Raw genomic sequence first — 16,678 nt, 5'->3', positions numbered from 1 at the left:
AGGCTTGAGCCACCACGCCCGGCCCGAAAGCAAGTATTTTCTTAGGGGAGAAGAAATCTGAATGTATGTGGAATATTAAGGAGGATAAGAAATTAATTTAAGGAGGGGTGGTAGCGGAGGGAGAGGGAGAACATGAGGAAAAATAGCTAATGCATGCTGGATTTAATACCTAGGTGATGGGTTGATAGATGCAGCAAACCACCATGCCACACGTTTCCCTATGTAACAAAGCCTTCATATCCTGCACATGTACCCTAGAACTTAAAATTTAAAAAAAAGAGAAAAAGAAAAAAAATGATTTAAGCAAAATGGTTATCTTCGGCCAGCACAGTGGGTCATACCTATAATCCCAGCACTTTGGGAGCCCAAGGTGGGCAGATCACTTGAGACCAGGAATTCAAGACCAGCCTGGCCATCATGGCAAAACCATGTCTCTACTAAAAGAGAAATACAAAAAAATTAGCTGGGCATGGTGGTGCGTTCCTATAATCCCAGCTATTTGGATGGCTCAGGCACAAGAAGCACTTGAACCCGGGAGGCAGAGGCTGCAGTAAGCCAAGATGGCACGACTGCACTCCACCCTGGGCAACAGAGTGAGACTCTGTTACAAAAAAAAAAAGTGACTTTAATATGTTTGGGCTTATTAATTTATTAAGAGCATGTCACTCTGTTGCCCAGGCTGGAGTGCAGTGGCAGGATCTCAGCTCACTGCAACCTCTGCCCCCCAGAACTCAAGCAATCCTACCACCTCAGCCTCCAGAATAGCTGGGACTACAGGTGCATATCACCAGGCCCTGATAATCTTTGTATCTTTTGTAGAGACAGGGTTTCACTGTGTTGCCCCGGCTGGTCTCGAACTCCTGGAGTCAAGCTATCTGCCCACCTCGGCCTCCCAGTGTGCTGGGATTACAGGCATAAACCACCACGACCAGCCATATTTCCCACTTTAGTTTGGGCTTCTGAAAAAAACAGACACTTCTTTCTGCCTATCCTTACTATGTCATCCTCTGCAACTCCTCGCCTCTATATATGAATACATCTAACAACATTATCATGAAAAATCTATGCCAGAAATATGATTAATTCCACCCACGGCTGATGTTTTCTGATTGTATTTCTCAAGGCAAACAGTCCCAACAATAACATGTATTGAAAGCTACAGAAATACAAAGATGGACAGACAGAAAAGGACTCAGACTGTCTAAGTAGTATAGTTTGTACAGAGCTAGAAACAGAAATCCACCTGGGTCAGAGGTATAGGCTAAATTTCTCTTGCTGAGGCTCAGGTTTCTCCTTGATGCATGTTTAATGGCCCACCTAAGTTCAAGTGGAGGAACGTCTTTCTTCTTTGTTAACCAAACATGCCCAGGTACAGTTGCTTCTCTTTTCTATGGTAGCTGCTGAGTTCTGACTGTGTTAGCTGGAGGTACCGCCGGACGTTGGCATCTTAGAAGATGATAGAGAAGCAATTAGAAACATAGTCAGTTAAGACCATAATTGGACCTTGTGGCAGGACAGAATTGTTAATATGCTCTAACCATTTTTTTTTTTTTTTTGAGACGGAGTCTCACTCTTGTCACCCAGGCTGGAGTGCAGTGTGGCACAATCTCAGCTCACTGCAACCTCTGCCTCCCAGGTTCAAGTGATTCTCCTGCCTCAGACTCCCATATAGCTGGGACTACAGGCATGCACCACCACACCCAGCTAATTTTTGTATTTTTAGTAGAGACGAGGTTTCACCATGTTGGCCAGAGTGCTGGGATTACAAGCCTAAGCCATTGTGCCTGGACTTTTTTTTTTTTTTTTTGAGATGGAGTTTCACTCTTGTTGACCAGGTTGGAGTACAATGGCCCGATCTCTGCTCACCCCAACCTCTGCCTCCCAGGTTCAAGCAACTGCCTCCCAGGTTCAACCAATTCTCCTACCTCAGCCTCCCAAGTAGCTGGGATTACAGGCATGTGCCACCATGCCCAGATAATTTTTGTATTTTTAGTAGAGACGGTGTTTCTCCATGTTGGTCAGGCTGCTCTCCAACTCTTGACCTCAGGTGATCCGCCCACCTTGGTCTCCCAAAGTGCTGGGCCGTGAGCTACCACGCACAGCCACATGCTCCCATTTTTATTTTTTGAGATGGAGTCTTGCTCTGTTGCCCAGGCTGGAGTGCAATGGCCTTATCTCAGCTCACCACAGCCTCTGCCTCCCAGGTTCAAGTGATTCTCCTGCCTCAGCCTCCCAAATAGCTGGGATTACAGGAGCCCACTACCACAACTGGCTATTTCTAGTAGAGACAGGATTTCACCATGTTGGCCAGGCTGGTCTTGAGCTCCTGACTTCACGATCTGCCCTCCTCGGCCTCCCAGAGTGCTGGGATTACAAGCGTGAGCCACCTCGCCCAGCTCACATGCTTCCATTTTTAAATCTCTCCAAGGCAAACGCCTGTGATCCCAGTACTTTGGGAGGCCGAGGCGGGTGGATCACAGGGTCAGGAGATCCAGACCATCTTGGGCAATAAGGTGAAACCCTGTCTCTACTAAAAATACAAAAATTAGTTGGGTGTGGTGGCACACACCTGTAGCCCCAGCTACTCAGGAGACCCAGGCAGGAGAATCGCTTGAACCTGGGAGGCAGAGGTTGCAGTGAGCTGAGATTGTGCCACTGCACTCCAGCCTGGGCTACAGAGCAAGACTCCATCTCAAAAAAAAAAAAAAAAAAAAGAGAAAAAGAAAAAGGCTGGGTGAGGTGGCTCACGCCTTTAATCTCAGCACTTTGGTAGGCCAAGGTGGGTGGATCACAAGGTCAGGTGTTTGAGAACAGCCTGGCCAACATATTGAAACCCCGTCTCTACTAAAAATACAATCACTGCACTCCAGCCCAGGCAATAGTACGACTCTTGTCTCAAAAACAAACAAAGGCCGGGCGCGGTGGCTCAAGCCTGTAATCCCAGCACTTTGGAAGGCCGAGGCGGGTGGATCACGAGGTCAAGAGATCGAGACCATCCTGGTCAACATGGTGAAACTCCGTCTCTACTAAAAATACTAAAAATTAGCTGGGCATGGTGGTGTGTGCCTGTAATCCCAGCTACTCAGGAGGCTGAGGCAGGAGAATTGCCTGAACCCAGGAGGCGGAGGTTGCGGTGAGCCGAGATCGCGCCATTGCACTCCAGCCTGGGCAACAAGAGCGAAACTCTGACTCAAAAAAAAACAAACAAACAAACAAACAAAAACCAAGATCCAAATATATCATGACCATTTTATGCAATAGTAACTCTCATTAATTAATAACATTGGGAATTACAAAAAAAAAATCTCTGTACAGGGCTGGACTGGCTGGTAATTTTTATTTATTTATTTTTGAGACAGAGTCTCACCCTGTTGCCCAGGGTGGAGTGATCTCTGCTCACTGCAACCTCTGCCTCCCAGGTTCAAGCAACTATCATGCCTCAGCATCCCGAGTAGCTGGGATTACAGGTATGCACCACCACACCTGGCTAATTTTTCTATTTTTGGTAGAGATGAGGTTTCACCATGTTGGCCAGGCTGGTCTTCAACTCCTGACCTCGTGATTCACCCACTTTGGCCTCCCAAAGTGCTGGGATTACCGGCGTGAGTCACCAAGCTTGGCCACTGGCTGCTAATTTTATAATGAAAGGAAGATCGGTGAAATAGCTACCATTAAAGTAGAGCCTCTTGTGGGTAGGGGGCTAGGGGAGAGATAGCATTAGGACAAATACCTAATGTAGATGACAGGATGCAGCAAACCACCATGGCACATGTATATAGCTATGTAACAAACGTTCTGCACATGTACCCCAGAACTTAAAAGTATAATAAAAAAATTAAATTACAATAATTTTTTTTTTTTGAGATGGAGTTTCGCTCTTGTTACCCAGGCTGGAGTGCAATGGCACGATCTCGGCTCACTGCAACCTCTGCCTCCTGGGTTCAGGCAATTCTCCTGCCTCCGCCTCCTGAGTAGCTGGGATTACAGGCACGCGCCACCATGCCCAGCTAATGTTTTGTATTTTTAGTAAAGACGGGGTTTCACCCTGTTGACCAGGATGGTCTCGATCTCTCGACCTTGTGATCCACCCGCCTCGGCCTCCCAAAGTGCTGGGATTACAGGCTTGAGCCACCGCGCCCGGCACAATAATTTTTTAAAAATAGAGCCTTTAAAGATACTGTTCATGTAGGTGACAATCTATGTACCTGAAGGTGAGAAACATTAACAAATGGCTCATATTTTCTATCTTAAGAAATTCCTAATGGCTTTCCCAGTCATTTAGATTAGTGAGATTTTGCTGCAGTGTTATACATCTGAGGACTCTACTACTAGTATCCAATGGCTACCGTAAACCAGAATGCAAAAGGTAGACAATTTTCAGTGCTCAACCAACCAACATAGGAATGAGTCTCTCATCTCCCTCACAATTTCCTTTCTGCCTTGGAAACAAAGTAAGTCTCAAATTCTCTCTCAGCAGGCCTGCCCCTTTTCTAGGTCATACCTGGGGTTAGCTGAGCTGAAGGATAAAAATGATAGTGAAAGCAAATGCCAGACCCCAGCTGGGGAACTGGCAGAATGAGGATTATCAAGTGTATTCACTGGCATTCACGTATCCTATTCCAGTCACTCTTTTTGTTTATTTTATTTTTGAGACAGAGTCTCGTTCTGTCACCCAGGATGGAGTGCAGTGGTACAGTCTGGGCTCACTACAACCTCCGCCTCATGGATTCAAGCAATCCTCCTGCCTCAGTCTCCTGAGTACGGGGGATTACAGGTGCAAGCCACCATGCCTGGCTAATTTGTAATTTTAGTAGAGACAGGGTTTCACTGTGTTGCCCAGACTGGTTTTGACCTCCTAAGCTTAGGCAAACTGCTTGCCTCAGCCTCCCAAAGTGCTAGGATTACAGACATGAGCGACTGCGCCTGGCTTTTGTTTTGTTTTGTTTTGTTTGAGATGGAGTCTCACTCTTGTCTCCCAAGGTGGAGCGTAGTGGCACAATCTCCGCTTGCTGCTACCTCCGCCTCCCAGGTTCAAGTGATTCTCCTGCCTCAGCCTCCTGTATTACAGGTATACCTGCCGCCACACCTGGCTAATTTTTGTATTTTTAGTAGAGACAGGGGTTTCACTATGTTGGCTAGGCTGGTCTTGAATTCCTAACCTCAAGTAATCTGCCCTCCTCAGCCTCCTAAAGTGCTAAGATTACAGATGTGACCCACCTCGCTCAGCCCCAGTCACTCTTAAAGACCAGGAACTGAACTTGAAAACAATACTTTTTTGTTGTTTCTTGGAGACAGTCTTGCTCTGCTACCCAGGCTGGAATTTAGTGGTGCAATCTTGGCTCACTGCAACCTCTGCTTCCCGTTTTTTTTTTTTTTTTTTTTTTTTTTTTGAGACAGAGTGTTGCTCTTGTTACCCAGGCTGGAGTGCAATGGCGCGATCTCGGCTCACCGCAACCTCCGCCTCCTGGGTTCAGGCAATTCTCCTGCCTCAGCCTCCTGAGTAGCTGGGACTACAGGCACGCGCCACCATGCCCAGCTAATTTTTTGTATTTTTAGTAGAGACGGGGTTTCACCACGTTGACCAGGATGGTCTCGATCTCTCGACCTCGTGATCCACCCGCCTCGGCCTCCCAAAGTGCTGGGATTACAGGCTTGAGCCACCGTGCCCGGCCTTGCTTCCCGTTTTTTAAATTTTTTATTGCTTTTAGGTTTTGGGGTACATGTGAAGAACATGCAAGATTGTTACATAGGTACATATATGGCAGTGTGATTTGCAGTATTCCTCCCCATCACCTATATCTGGCATTTCTCCCCATGCTATCTCTCCCCAACTCTCCACCCGCTGCTGTCCCTCCCCTATTTCTCCCTGACAGACCAGAGTGTGATGCTCCCCGACCTGTGTCCATGTGTTCTCATTGTTCAACAAAGGCCTATGAGTGAGAACATGCGGTGTTTGATTTTCTGTTCTTGTGTCAGTTTGTTGAGAATGATGGTTTTCCAGGTTCATCCGTGTCCTTACAAAGGACACAAACTCATCGTTTTTTATGGCTGCATAGTATTCCATGGTGTACATGTGCCATTTTCCCTGTCCAGTTTATCATCAATGGGCATTTGGATTGGTTCCAAGTCTTTTCTATTGTAAACAGTGCCATAGTGAACATTGGTGTGCATGTGTCCTTATGGTAGAACGATTTATAATCCTTTGGATATATACCCAGTAATGGGATTGCTGGGTCAAATGGAATTTCTATTTCTAGGCCCTTGAGGAATCGCCACACTGTCTTCCACTGCCTCCCGGTTTTAAGTGATTCTCCCTGCCTCAACTTCTCAGTAGCTGGGATTACAGGAGCCCACCACCATGCCTGGCTAGTTTTTGTATTTTTTTTTTTTTTTTAAAGTAGAGATGGGGTTTTGCCATGTTGGCCAGGCTGGTCTTCAGCTCCTGACCTCAGGTGATCCTCAACTTCCCAAAGTTCTGGGATTACAGGCGTGAGCCACTGTGCCAGATCCCGAAAAACAACTTTTTTTTTTCTCCTGATTTTTTTTTTTTTTTCCTGAGATGGAGTTTTGCTCTTGTTGTCCAGGCTAGAGTGCAATGGCACCATCTCAGCTTACTGCAACCTCCGCCTCCCATGTTCAAGTGATTCTCCTGCCTCAGCCTTCCGAGTGGTTGGGATTATAGGCACGTGCCACCATACTCAGCTATATATATATTTTTTTAAATAGATGGGGTTTCACCACGTTGGCCAGGCTGGTCTCAAACTCCTGACCTTAGGTGATCCACCCACCTTGGCCTCCCAAAGTGCTATGATTATAGTCATGAGCCACCACACCCAGTCTACCCAGCTAATTTTTGTATTTTTAATAGAGATGGGGTTTTTCCATGTTGGTCAGGCTGGTCTCGAACTCCTGACCTCAGGTGATCTGTCCACCTCAGCCTCCCAAAGTGCTGAGATTACAGGCATGAGCCACTGTGCCTGGCGAAAACAACACTTTTTAAATTCTTGTGTTTGGCCTGGGGGTGGGGGCATTATATATAATGGTACTGAATAAAATAGGCATACATATAAGTCTGTTTCACATATATATCTCATATATATGATGCCTATTTTATACATATTTATGTATATTTATAAATATAAGTACATTCATATGTATATATATATTTATTTATTTTGAGACGGAGTTTTGCTCTTGTTACCCAGGCTGGAGTGCAATGGCGCGGTCTCAGCTCACCGCAACCTCTGCCTCCTGGGTTCAGGCAATTCTCCTGCCTCAGCCTCCTGAGTAGCTGGGATTACAGGCACGCACCACCATGCCCAGCTAATTTTTTGTATTTTTAGTAGAGACGGGGTTTCACCATGTTGACCAAGATGGTCTCGATCTCTTGACCTTGTGATCCACCCACCTCGGCCTACCAAAGTGCTGGGATTACAGGTGTGAGCCACCGCGCCCGGCCATATTTATGTATTAAAATAGGCATACAGATATCTATATACATTTTTTTTTTTTTGAGATCGTGTTTCACTCTTATTGCCCAGGCTGGAGTGCAATGGCACAATCTTGGCTTACTGCAACCTCTTCCTCCCAAGTTCAAGCGATTCTCCTGCCTCAGCCTCCCTTGGGATCACAGGCATGGGCCACCACACCCAGCTAATTTTGTATTTCTAGTAGAGATGGGGTTTCTCCATGTTGGTCGGGTTTGTCTCAAACTCCTAACCTGCCTCAGCCTCCCAAGTGCTGGGATTATAGGCAGGAGCCACCGCACCCAGCCAGGTATACATATATGTACGAAACAGACATACCGACATATATATTGTATATGCCTGTTTAAGCATCAACACCTGACATATGAAACTAATAATACTGGCTGGTCGTGGTGGCTCACACCTGTAATCCCAGCACTTTGGGAAGCCAAGGTGGGCAGATCACCTGAGGTTGGGAGTTCAAGACCAGCCTGACCAACATGGTGAAAATCCATCTTAAAAAAAAAAAAGGTCTGGTCATCGTATACTTCTTCACAGAATTTGAATTCCCAACCATGTGAATGTATTACTTATTGAAAATAATACACTGACAAAGTAAAATAAAACACCCTTTCCACAGATCCACCCCAGCAAGACAATTTTGTCTTCAGCATTTCAAAGCCCCTTTGACTCACCTTTAGGCTGCCTATTGATGGCAGCCAGGAGGTAGTGCCGGGCCTGGTCATAGTCCTGTAGATGGAAAAAGGCCACTCCTGCCCGATACAAGGCCTTGGCATTATCAGGTTGTCGTTCCAGGACTTTCTGACTATATTCTCTCACTCGTTCATAGTTCACTGGCTCCATCTGAAGGAGACAGGCTAATGGGCCATATGAAAGGAGAGAAGTGGGAGGAGGGGCTTGTTACACCAGGTTCCACTGGCCAGCTCAAGGCAGTACTGGTATCAACAACATTCAGTCAACAAACGCTAAAGTGTCTCCCATATGCCAGATACTCTTCTACACACTGGGGATGCAGCAGTGAATAAAAGCTTCGCATATCTTGTAATGTACTTCAATATTTACTGATTTTCTGTTACATATTTAGTATTGAGTTAGGCCAAGCTATAAAGCTGGTAAGAACATACTTTAAAATTTACTTAAAACTCATCTTTGGGCTGAGCATGGTGGCTCATGCCTGTAATCCTAGCACTTTCGGACGCTGAAGTGGGAGGATCGCTTGAACCGAGGAGTTCGAGACCAGCCCAGGCAACACAGTGAGACCCCCACTGCCTTTTTTTTCGGTAGGGTATTCACTGCAGTGTTATAACAAGGATATTCTGGATAACATACGTATTCCCTTTTTTTTTTTTGAGAAGCAGTCTTGTACTGCTGTCCAGGCTGGAGTGCAGTGGCACGATCTCAGGTCATTCACTGCAACCTCCACCTCCCAGGTTCAAGCAATTCTCTGCCTCAGCCTCCCGAGTAGATGGGATAACAGGCATCTGCCACCACGCCCAGCTAATATTTTTTGTATTTTTAGTATAGACAGGGTTTCACCGTCTTGGCCAGGTTGGTCTTGAACTCCTGAACTCGTGATCCACCTGCCTGGCCTCCCAAAGTGCTGGGATTATAGGCGTGAACCACTGCACCTGGCCTTTCTTTTTTTTTTTTTTTTTAAAGACAGAGTCTCACTCATCACCCAGGCTGGAGTGTAGTATCATGATCTTGGCTCACTGCAATTTCCCCATCCCAGGTTCAAGCGATTCTTCTGCCTCAACCTCCGAGTAGTTGGGATTACAAAAATGTGTCACCATGTGCAGCTAATTTTTGTGTTTTTAGTAGAGATGGGTTTTCATCATGTTGGCCAGGCTGGTCTTGAACTCCTGACCTCAAGTGATCTGCCCACCTTGGCCTTCCAAGGATTATAGGCATGAGCCACCATGCCCAGCCAAGACCCTATTATGATCATTATTATTGAGACAGTTTCCCTCCTGTAGCCCAGGCTGGAGTGCAATGGCATTATCTCAGCTTACTGCAACCTCCACCTCTGGATTCAAGCAGTTCTCCTGCCTCAGCCTCCCAAGTAGCTGGGGTTACAGGCACCCACCACCATGCCTGGATAAGAGAAAGAGAGAGAGAGAGAGAGAGAGAGAGAGAGAGAGAGAGTGTGTGTGTGTGTGTGTGTGTGTGTTAGATGGAGTATTGCCCTGTTGCCCAGGCTGGAGTGCAGTGGTGCAATCTCAGCTCACTGCAATCTCTGCCTCCCAGGTTCAAGCAATTCTCTGCCTCAGCCTCCCCAGTAGCTAGGATTACAGGCACCCACCATGCCTAGCTAATTTTTGTATTTTTAGTAGAGATGGGGTTTTACCATTGGCCAGGCTGGTCTTAAACTCTGACCTTGTGATTCACCCACCTCTGCCTCCCAAAGTGCTGGGATTACAGGTGTGAGCCACCATGCCTGGCCCCATTTTTCTTCTTTTTTTTTTTTTTTTTCTTTTTGAGACGGAGTTTCGCTCTTGTTACCCCAGGCTGGAGTGCAATGGCGCGATCTCGGCTCACCGCAACCTCCACCTCCTGGGTTCAGGCAATTCTCCTGCCTCAGCCTCCTGAGTAGCTCGGATTACAGGCATGTGCTGCCATGCCCAGCTACTTTTTTGTATTTTTAGTAGAGACGGGGTTTCACCATATTGACCAGGATGCTCTCGATCTCTTGACCTCGTGATCCACCTGCCTCGGCCTCCCAAAGTGCTGGGATTACAGGCTTGAGCCACCACGCCCGGCCTTTCTTCTTTTTTATCTGGAAATTTAAAAAACCAGAGCCAGGCTCTACTGCATCTCTTCTACCCAAGGCTCTATGTCCTAAATCCTCCATTTCAACACAGTTTTTGTATTGCAGCTTGGTTAATAACGGTTGCCGCCAGGTGCAGTAGCTCACACCTGTAATCCCAGCACTCTGGAAGGCTGAGGCGGGCAGATCACCTGAGGTCAGAAGTTCAAGACCAGCCTGACCAAAATGGTGAAACCCCGTCTTTAAAAAAAAAGAGAAAAAGGAAAAAAAAAAAAAACAGTTGCCATTAAAAATGTGAGGAAACAGCGAGCACTGCGCTATGCAATTCATATACACTGTCGCGTTTAATCTTCTCTACACTCTTAGACAAATATTACTATCTTCATTTAGTGGATGAAGAAATCAAGACTCAGAGAAGTAAGTTGTCCAAGATCTTATAGGTTCTAGGTGGAATGAATATGAAATTTGAGTGTTCTCTAAACCCAAAATCATCATTCTCAATAACAATACAGTATATGACTTCACTATTCTCTTGGATGACTTAATAGGACCTCAAAATACAAACCTAAGCAGGAGGCAATTCGGGTTAATGTTCTGCCTTTTTATGATTAAGAAAGGAAACACATTCCCTATTTCACAACTGTGGGAATTAAACATACTATTATTGAATCATGGGGCCGAAGAAGACCAAGAATCAGCACTGATGAGGACATTAAAGGGCCTGTGCTTATATTTGTATCCCTTTTACAACATCCCCACCAAGTGGTCATATGGTTTATACTTAGATATTTGCCCAGAGGTCAACCAACCTGTTACCCTTGCTTATTAATTTGACAACCAGTTCTTGTGCATTGACCATGTGCCAGGCACTGTGCTAGAAGCAGAGAATAAGAGAAACAAGGCTGTCATCCTGATTTTTTTGGAAACAGTTTCACTCTTGTTGCCCAGGCTGGAGTGCAACACGCGATTTCGGCTCATTGCAACATCTGACTACTGGGTTCAAGCGATTCTCCTGTCTCAGCCTCCTGAGCAGTTACAGGCATGCGCCACCATACCCAGCTAATTTTGTATTTTTAGTAGACAGAGAGTTTCTCTATGTTGGTCAGGCTGGTCTTGAACTCTCAACCTCAGGTGATCCACCACGCCTGGCCCATCTTCATGATTAAAAAGCTTGAGCCCGGGTGTGGTAGCTCACATCTGTAATCCCAGTACTTGGGGAGGCTGTGGCAGGCGGATGACCTGAGATCAGGAGTTCAAAACCAGCCTGGCTATCATTGTGAAAAGGCAGCTCTACTAAAAATACAAAGAAATTAGCTAGGCTTGGTGCTTAGCACCTGTAATCTCAGCTACTCGGGAGGCTGAGGCAGGAAAATCGATTGAACCCAGAAGGCAGAGGTTTCGGTGAGCTGAGATCACGCCACTGCACTCCAGACTGGGTAACAGAGCAAGATCCTCTCTCCAAAAAGAAAAAGGAATGTATGTTAGGGAATTGGCCAAAAAATCAAGGAGATGAATTGTTTTACAGATGAATACTTGTAAATCTTGACTCTCCAGGTGGACTTGAGGTGTAATTTTAAAAATCACTTTTGGCCGGGCGCAGTGGCTCACGCCTTTAATCCCAGCACTTTGGGAGGCCGAGGCGGGTGGATCACAAGGTCAAGAGATCAAGACCATCCTGGTCAACATGGTGAAACCCCATCTCTACTAAAAATACAAAAATTAGCTGGGCATGATGACGCGCGCCTGTAGTCCCATGTACTCGGGAGGCTGAGGCAGGAGAATTGCTTGAACCCAGGAGGCAGAGGTTGCGGTCAACAGAGATTGCGCCATTGCACTCCAGCCTGGGTAACAAAAGTGGAACTCCGTCTCAAAAAAAAAATCACTTTTAGGCTATAAGGAAGGGTAAAAACTACTCCTGGGCCATGCACAGTAGCCCACGCCTGTAATCCCAGCACTTTGGGAGGCCGAGGCGGGTGGATCACGAGGTCAAGAGATCGAGACCATCCTGGTCAATACGGTGAAACCCCGTCTCTACTAAAAATACAAAAAATTAGCTGGGTGTGGTGGCGCGTGCCTGTAATCCCAGCTACTCAGGAGGCTGAGGCAGGAGAATTGCCTGAACCCAGGAGGCGGAGGTTGCGGTGAGCCGAGATCGCGCCATTGCACTCCAGCCTGGGTAACAAGAGCGAAACTCCGTCTCAAAAAAAAAAAAAAAAAAAAGTACAAAAAATTAGCTGGGCATAGTGGCGTGTGCCTGTAATCCCAGCTACTCAGGAGGCTGAGGCAGGAGAATTGCCTAAACCCAGGAGGCGGAGGTTGCAGTGAGCCGAGATCGCGCCATTGCACTCCAGCCTGGGTAACAAGAGTGAAACTCCGTCTCAAAAAAAAAAAAAAAAAACAAAAAACAAACTACTCCTAATAATTTCTATGGCCTCAGCCTGGATTGTTAGAATGTTCTAATACACTGTAATATAAGTTTATTAGTTCTATGTTTATTTTATCTGCCACAGAACAGACCTAGGACATCTCCTTCACTTAGCAGGTTAATTTTATTTACTTATTTTTTTAGACAGGGTCTGGCTGTGTTGTCCAGGCTGGAGTGCAGTGGCTCACAGTTCACTGCAGGCTCCAGCTCCTGGGCTCAGGTAATCCTCCCACCTCAGCCTCCCAGTAGCCTGGACCACAGGTGCATGCCACCATGACTGGCTAATTTTTAATATTTTTGTAAAGACTGGGTTTTGCCATGTTGCCCAGGCTGATCTCAAACTCCTGGACCCAAGAGATCCACCCACCTCAGTCTCCCGAAGTGCTGGGATTACAGAGATGAGCCACCACAACAGGCCTAGCAGGTTTATCTTAGTAATCTAACTGTGACATTATCTTTTCACCCAAGACCACAAAGAGATGAAAGATAGTTATCCACCTAAATTATAGGAAAGAGAAAAATGAGGAAAAGCTATACAACCCACTGAATATAATAAAGGATATAAACCACCAGCTAAAGCAATCACCGTGTTTCCCAAATATTAAATGTTCCTTAAACAATGGACTGACTTTAGGTATAGTTTTTCTCTATAGCGTGCAAAATTCCCTAAAGCTATCAGCAATACCCAGAAGGCTGTTAGAAATGTAAACTGGGGGCCGGGCGCGGTGGCTCAAGCCTGTAATTCCAGCACTTTGGGAGGCCGAGGCGGGTGGATCACGAGGTCGAGAGATCGAGACCATCCTGGTCAACATGGTGAAACCCCGTCTCTACTAAAAATACAAAAAAATTAGCTGGGCATGGTGACACGTGCCTGTAATCCCAGCTACTCAGGAGGCTGAGGCAGGAGAATTGCCTGAACCCGGGAGGCGGAGGTTGCGGTAAGCCGAGATCGCGCCATTGCACTCCAGCCTGGGTAACAAGAGCGAAACTGCGTCTCAAAAAAAAAAAAAAAAAAAAAAAGAAATGTAAACTGGGGCTGGGTTGGGTGTGGTGGCTCACACATGTAATCCCAGCACTTTAGGAGGCAGACGCACATTGATCATCTGAGGTCAAGAGTTTGAGACCAGCCTAACCAATATGATGAAACCCCGGCTCCACTAAAAATACAAAAATTAGCCAGGTGTGCCAGGAGTGGTGGCTCATGCCGGTAATCCCACCACTTTGGGAGGCCTAGGCAGGTGGATCACCTGAGGTCAGGAGTTCGAGACCAGCCTGACCAACATGGAGAAACTCGTTTCTACTAAAAATACAAAAATCAGCCAGGCATGGTGGTGCATGCTTGTAATCCCAGCTACTTGAGATGCTGAGGCAGGAGAACTGCTTGAACGCGGGGAGGCAGAGGTTGCACTGAGCCGAGATCTTGCCATTGCACCCCAGCCTGGGCAAGAAGAGCAAAACTCCGTCTCAAAAAAAAAAAAAAAAAAGGAAAGGAAAAAATAATTATACATATATATATATATATATATATATATATATATAAATGTCGGGTGTGGTGGCTCATGCCTGTAATCCCAGCACTTTGGGAGGGCGAGGCATGCGGATCATGAAGTCAGGAGATCGAGATCATCCTGGCTCACATGGTGAAACCCCATCTCTACTAAAAACAAAAAATTAGACCGCCATGGTGGTGGCACGTGCCTGTAGTCCCAGCTACTCAGGAGACTGAAGCAGAAGAATCGCTTGAACCTGGGAGGGGAGGTTGCAGTGAGCCAAGATCGTGCCACTGCACTCCAGGGTGACAGAGCGAGACTGTCTCAAAAAAAAAAAAAAAGGCCTGGCGCAGTGGCTCATGCCTGTAATCCCAGCACTTTGGAAGGCCGAGGCGGGTAGCTCACGAAGTCAGGAGTTTGAGACAAGCCTCGCCAAGATGGTGAAACCCCATCTCTACTAAAAATACAAAATTAACGGGCAAGGTGGTGAGCGCCTGTAAATCCCAGCTACTTAGGAGGCTGAGGTAGGGGAATCGCTTGAACTCAGGAGGCGGAGGTTGAAGTGAGCCGAGATGTCGCCAATGCGCCCTAGTCTGGGGGACAGAGTGAAACTCCGTATAAAAAAAAAAAAAAAAAAGGAAGAAAAGAAAGAAGAAAGAAATGCAAACTGGCAGCCCCCATGTCAGATCCATTGGAATCTCTGGGGATGGGGCCTAGGATGCTGTGTTTTTAACAAACTCTCCAGGTGAAGTCTGATAAGCCCTGCTCTACTACAACTTAGAGCCTCACAGATTGGCAGAATATTCCAATTCATGGCAGAATAAATGGATGATGGTAAAGAAAAAAAAAAAGCGGGTTTTCCCCAATGTTCACAGATGTTCATGTTCCTATCTTACTGCTTTCCAGCCACCCTTTAGCCCTGTTCTTACCAGCTAGATTGTTGTAGCAGTCTGTCTGGGTGGTATGCAGTACGTTTTCTTGTTCAGGGGTGAGGGCGGGGCCCTGAGGTCCGAGATTAGGTATCGGAGAGGGCAGACTTGGATCCAGACCCCGCAGCTGAAGCAGAGCTCGATGATACCTACTCACAGCATCTCGGTACTTCCCTTCCCGGTAGCGCTGGTTCCCTTCCTCCTTGTACAGCTGAGCCTCCTGCAGACGCTTCTCCATAACTGTCGCCCAGGGTTCTTGTGGAATTGGGAAGTGAAGGAGAAACTGAAGCTCTGGGATTGGGAGCAAAATAACGGATTCTAATAGCCAATTTAAAAAGGAAGGAAATTACCCTTCTCCTGGAGGATGCACGCCACAAGGACCTGCGGTTTGCTGATTTCGACTCACAGCCCCACCTCTCCTTTCTGCAATCTTTTTCGTTAGAAGTGCAGGAAACTACGTAGGAAGGCGATGTGGGAATAATGAAGCCAAATATTAAGTGACTTCCTAAAGAGGCGATGCCGGGATAAGGAGACTTCCCGAAAAAGCCAGGCAAGGCCCTACTCAGGAATCGTGGCGAGTGTGAGAACGCCGGGCAAATTGGATTCCGCCTTTCTTCTGGACACGCCCCCTGACCTGGAAGTAGAAGAGAGTGGGTGGGACTACTGCTAAAAGAAGTCCAGAGGACTTGCAGCAATTCCAGTTCTTTATTCTTCCTAATTCAACATTTATTTGTTGACGTCAGTGCTATCAACTGGGAAGCCGAGGTGAATGAGGTGCCTGCACCTCAACGTACAAGCGAGTCTGAGGTGTCCGCATAAACGTCACAGTTGCAAGCCCACCCGGCGCTGCGACCAGTTTCTCGCCCTCTGCAGATGCCCAAGCCCGGAAGTCTCCTGGGCTTCGATTTACCAGCGGGAGTAAGGAGAGGAAAGGGTCAGAACTGCGGATGGCTTGGTATCTTAAAGGATCGCGCCCATTGCGCCACGCCGCCCAATCAGAAGCAGCTCCGGAAAAATAATCCCGCAGAAACGACCCCGCCTCCCCAGCGGACCAACCCGGGGGGAAAAAAAAAAAATCCCCTACGGCTTCGCCAATTGGAAAAATCCAGACGATCACGGATGACCAATCGGAACGGCAAATGACGATTTAAGTTGCCCAATAGGAGAAAAAGGGCGGGGTCAGCGTGTCTGTTGCTGGGTAGAAGTTTGAGACAGTCAGGAAAAAGGAGGACCCGGTTCTGGAAAGCCCTTTTACTTCCTTGCCAGAAAAATAATTGGTAGTAGGCTTACATGTCGCAACACATTCTCTTCTGACTTCTTTGGTGTTAATGCTGCAAGCACGGACAGTAGGGAAAAGGGGCTAGCGACCCCTAAGACGCCGCAGCGATTGAAGTCAGACGGAAGTAAAGATGGTGGGAGGGGCATAGCATCGGGGAGCTTCGGGCGGCTGCGCAGAACCCGCCAGCTGGAAGTAACGGAAAGACCGGCGCGCACACGCTTCCGTGCTACGAGGCACTTGAGCGGCCGCCAGCTTTGCTCGTCTTGGACCCCACTGCGGCTGCGCGGTAAAAGCTTCAGCG

At 47.0% G+C, this 16,678-nt stretch overlaps 1 protein-coding gene across 2 annotated transcripts; it reads right to left on the bottom strand.

Moving 5' to 3' along the window:
- Nucleotides 1-1,096: 1,096 nt before the first annotated feature.
- TTC9C (tetratricopeptide repeat domain 9C) lies at nucleotides 1,097-16,630 on the bottom strand. Of its 2 annotated transcripts, none has more exons than XM_039471503.2 (4): nucleotides 16,389-16,630; nucleotides 15,099-15,732; nucleotides 8,162-8,344; nucleotides 1,097-1,446 (listed from the first exon to the last, which is right to left on the bottom strand). In XM_039471503.2, exons 2-4 carry the CDS (start codon nucleotides 15,334-15,336, stop codon nucleotides 1,352-1,354), a joined length of 516 nt encoding a protein of 171 aa, XP_039327437.1. In that variant the 5' UTR covers nucleotides 15,337-15,732; nucleotides 16,389-16,630; the 3' UTR covers nucleotides 1,097-1,351. The 2 variants fall into 2 exon arrangements, with proteins under 2 accessions (XP_039327437.1, XP_074257709.1); XM_074401608.1 differs by lacking the exon at nucleotides 16,389-16,630 and having other exon boundaries at nucleotides 15,099-15,353; nucleotides 15,449-16,157.
- Between the last annotated feature and the right edge of the window lie 48 nt (nucleotides 16,631-16,678).

This window comes from Saimiri boliviensis, chromosome 6 (genome assembly GCF_048565385.1).
Source record: "Saimiri boliviensis isolate mSaiBol1 chromosome 6, mSaiBol1.pri, whole genome shotgun sequence".
NCBI lineage: Eukaryota > Metazoa > Chordata > Mammalia > Primates > Cebidae > Saimiri > Saimiri boliviensis.
Note: the sequence above shows the minus strand (reverse complement) of the source record. Positions and strands in the feature narration are given on the sequence as shown.

Bases quoted from the DNA above. Each gene is read 5' to 3' on its own strand.
- TTC9C (XM_039471503.2), bottom strand. From the start codon at position 15,336: ATGGAGAAGCGTCTGCAGGAGGCTCAGCTGTACAAGGAGGAAGGGAAC. The intron at 8,345-15,098 runs GTAAGAACAGGG...ATGGCCCATTAG, and splicing joins CTGCTACAACAATCTAGCTG to CCTGTCTCCTTCAGATGGAG. The intron at 1,447-8,161 runs GTGAGTCAAAGG...TCATCTTCTAAG, and splicing joins CATCAATAGGCAGCCTAAAG to ATGCCAACGTCCGGCGGTAC.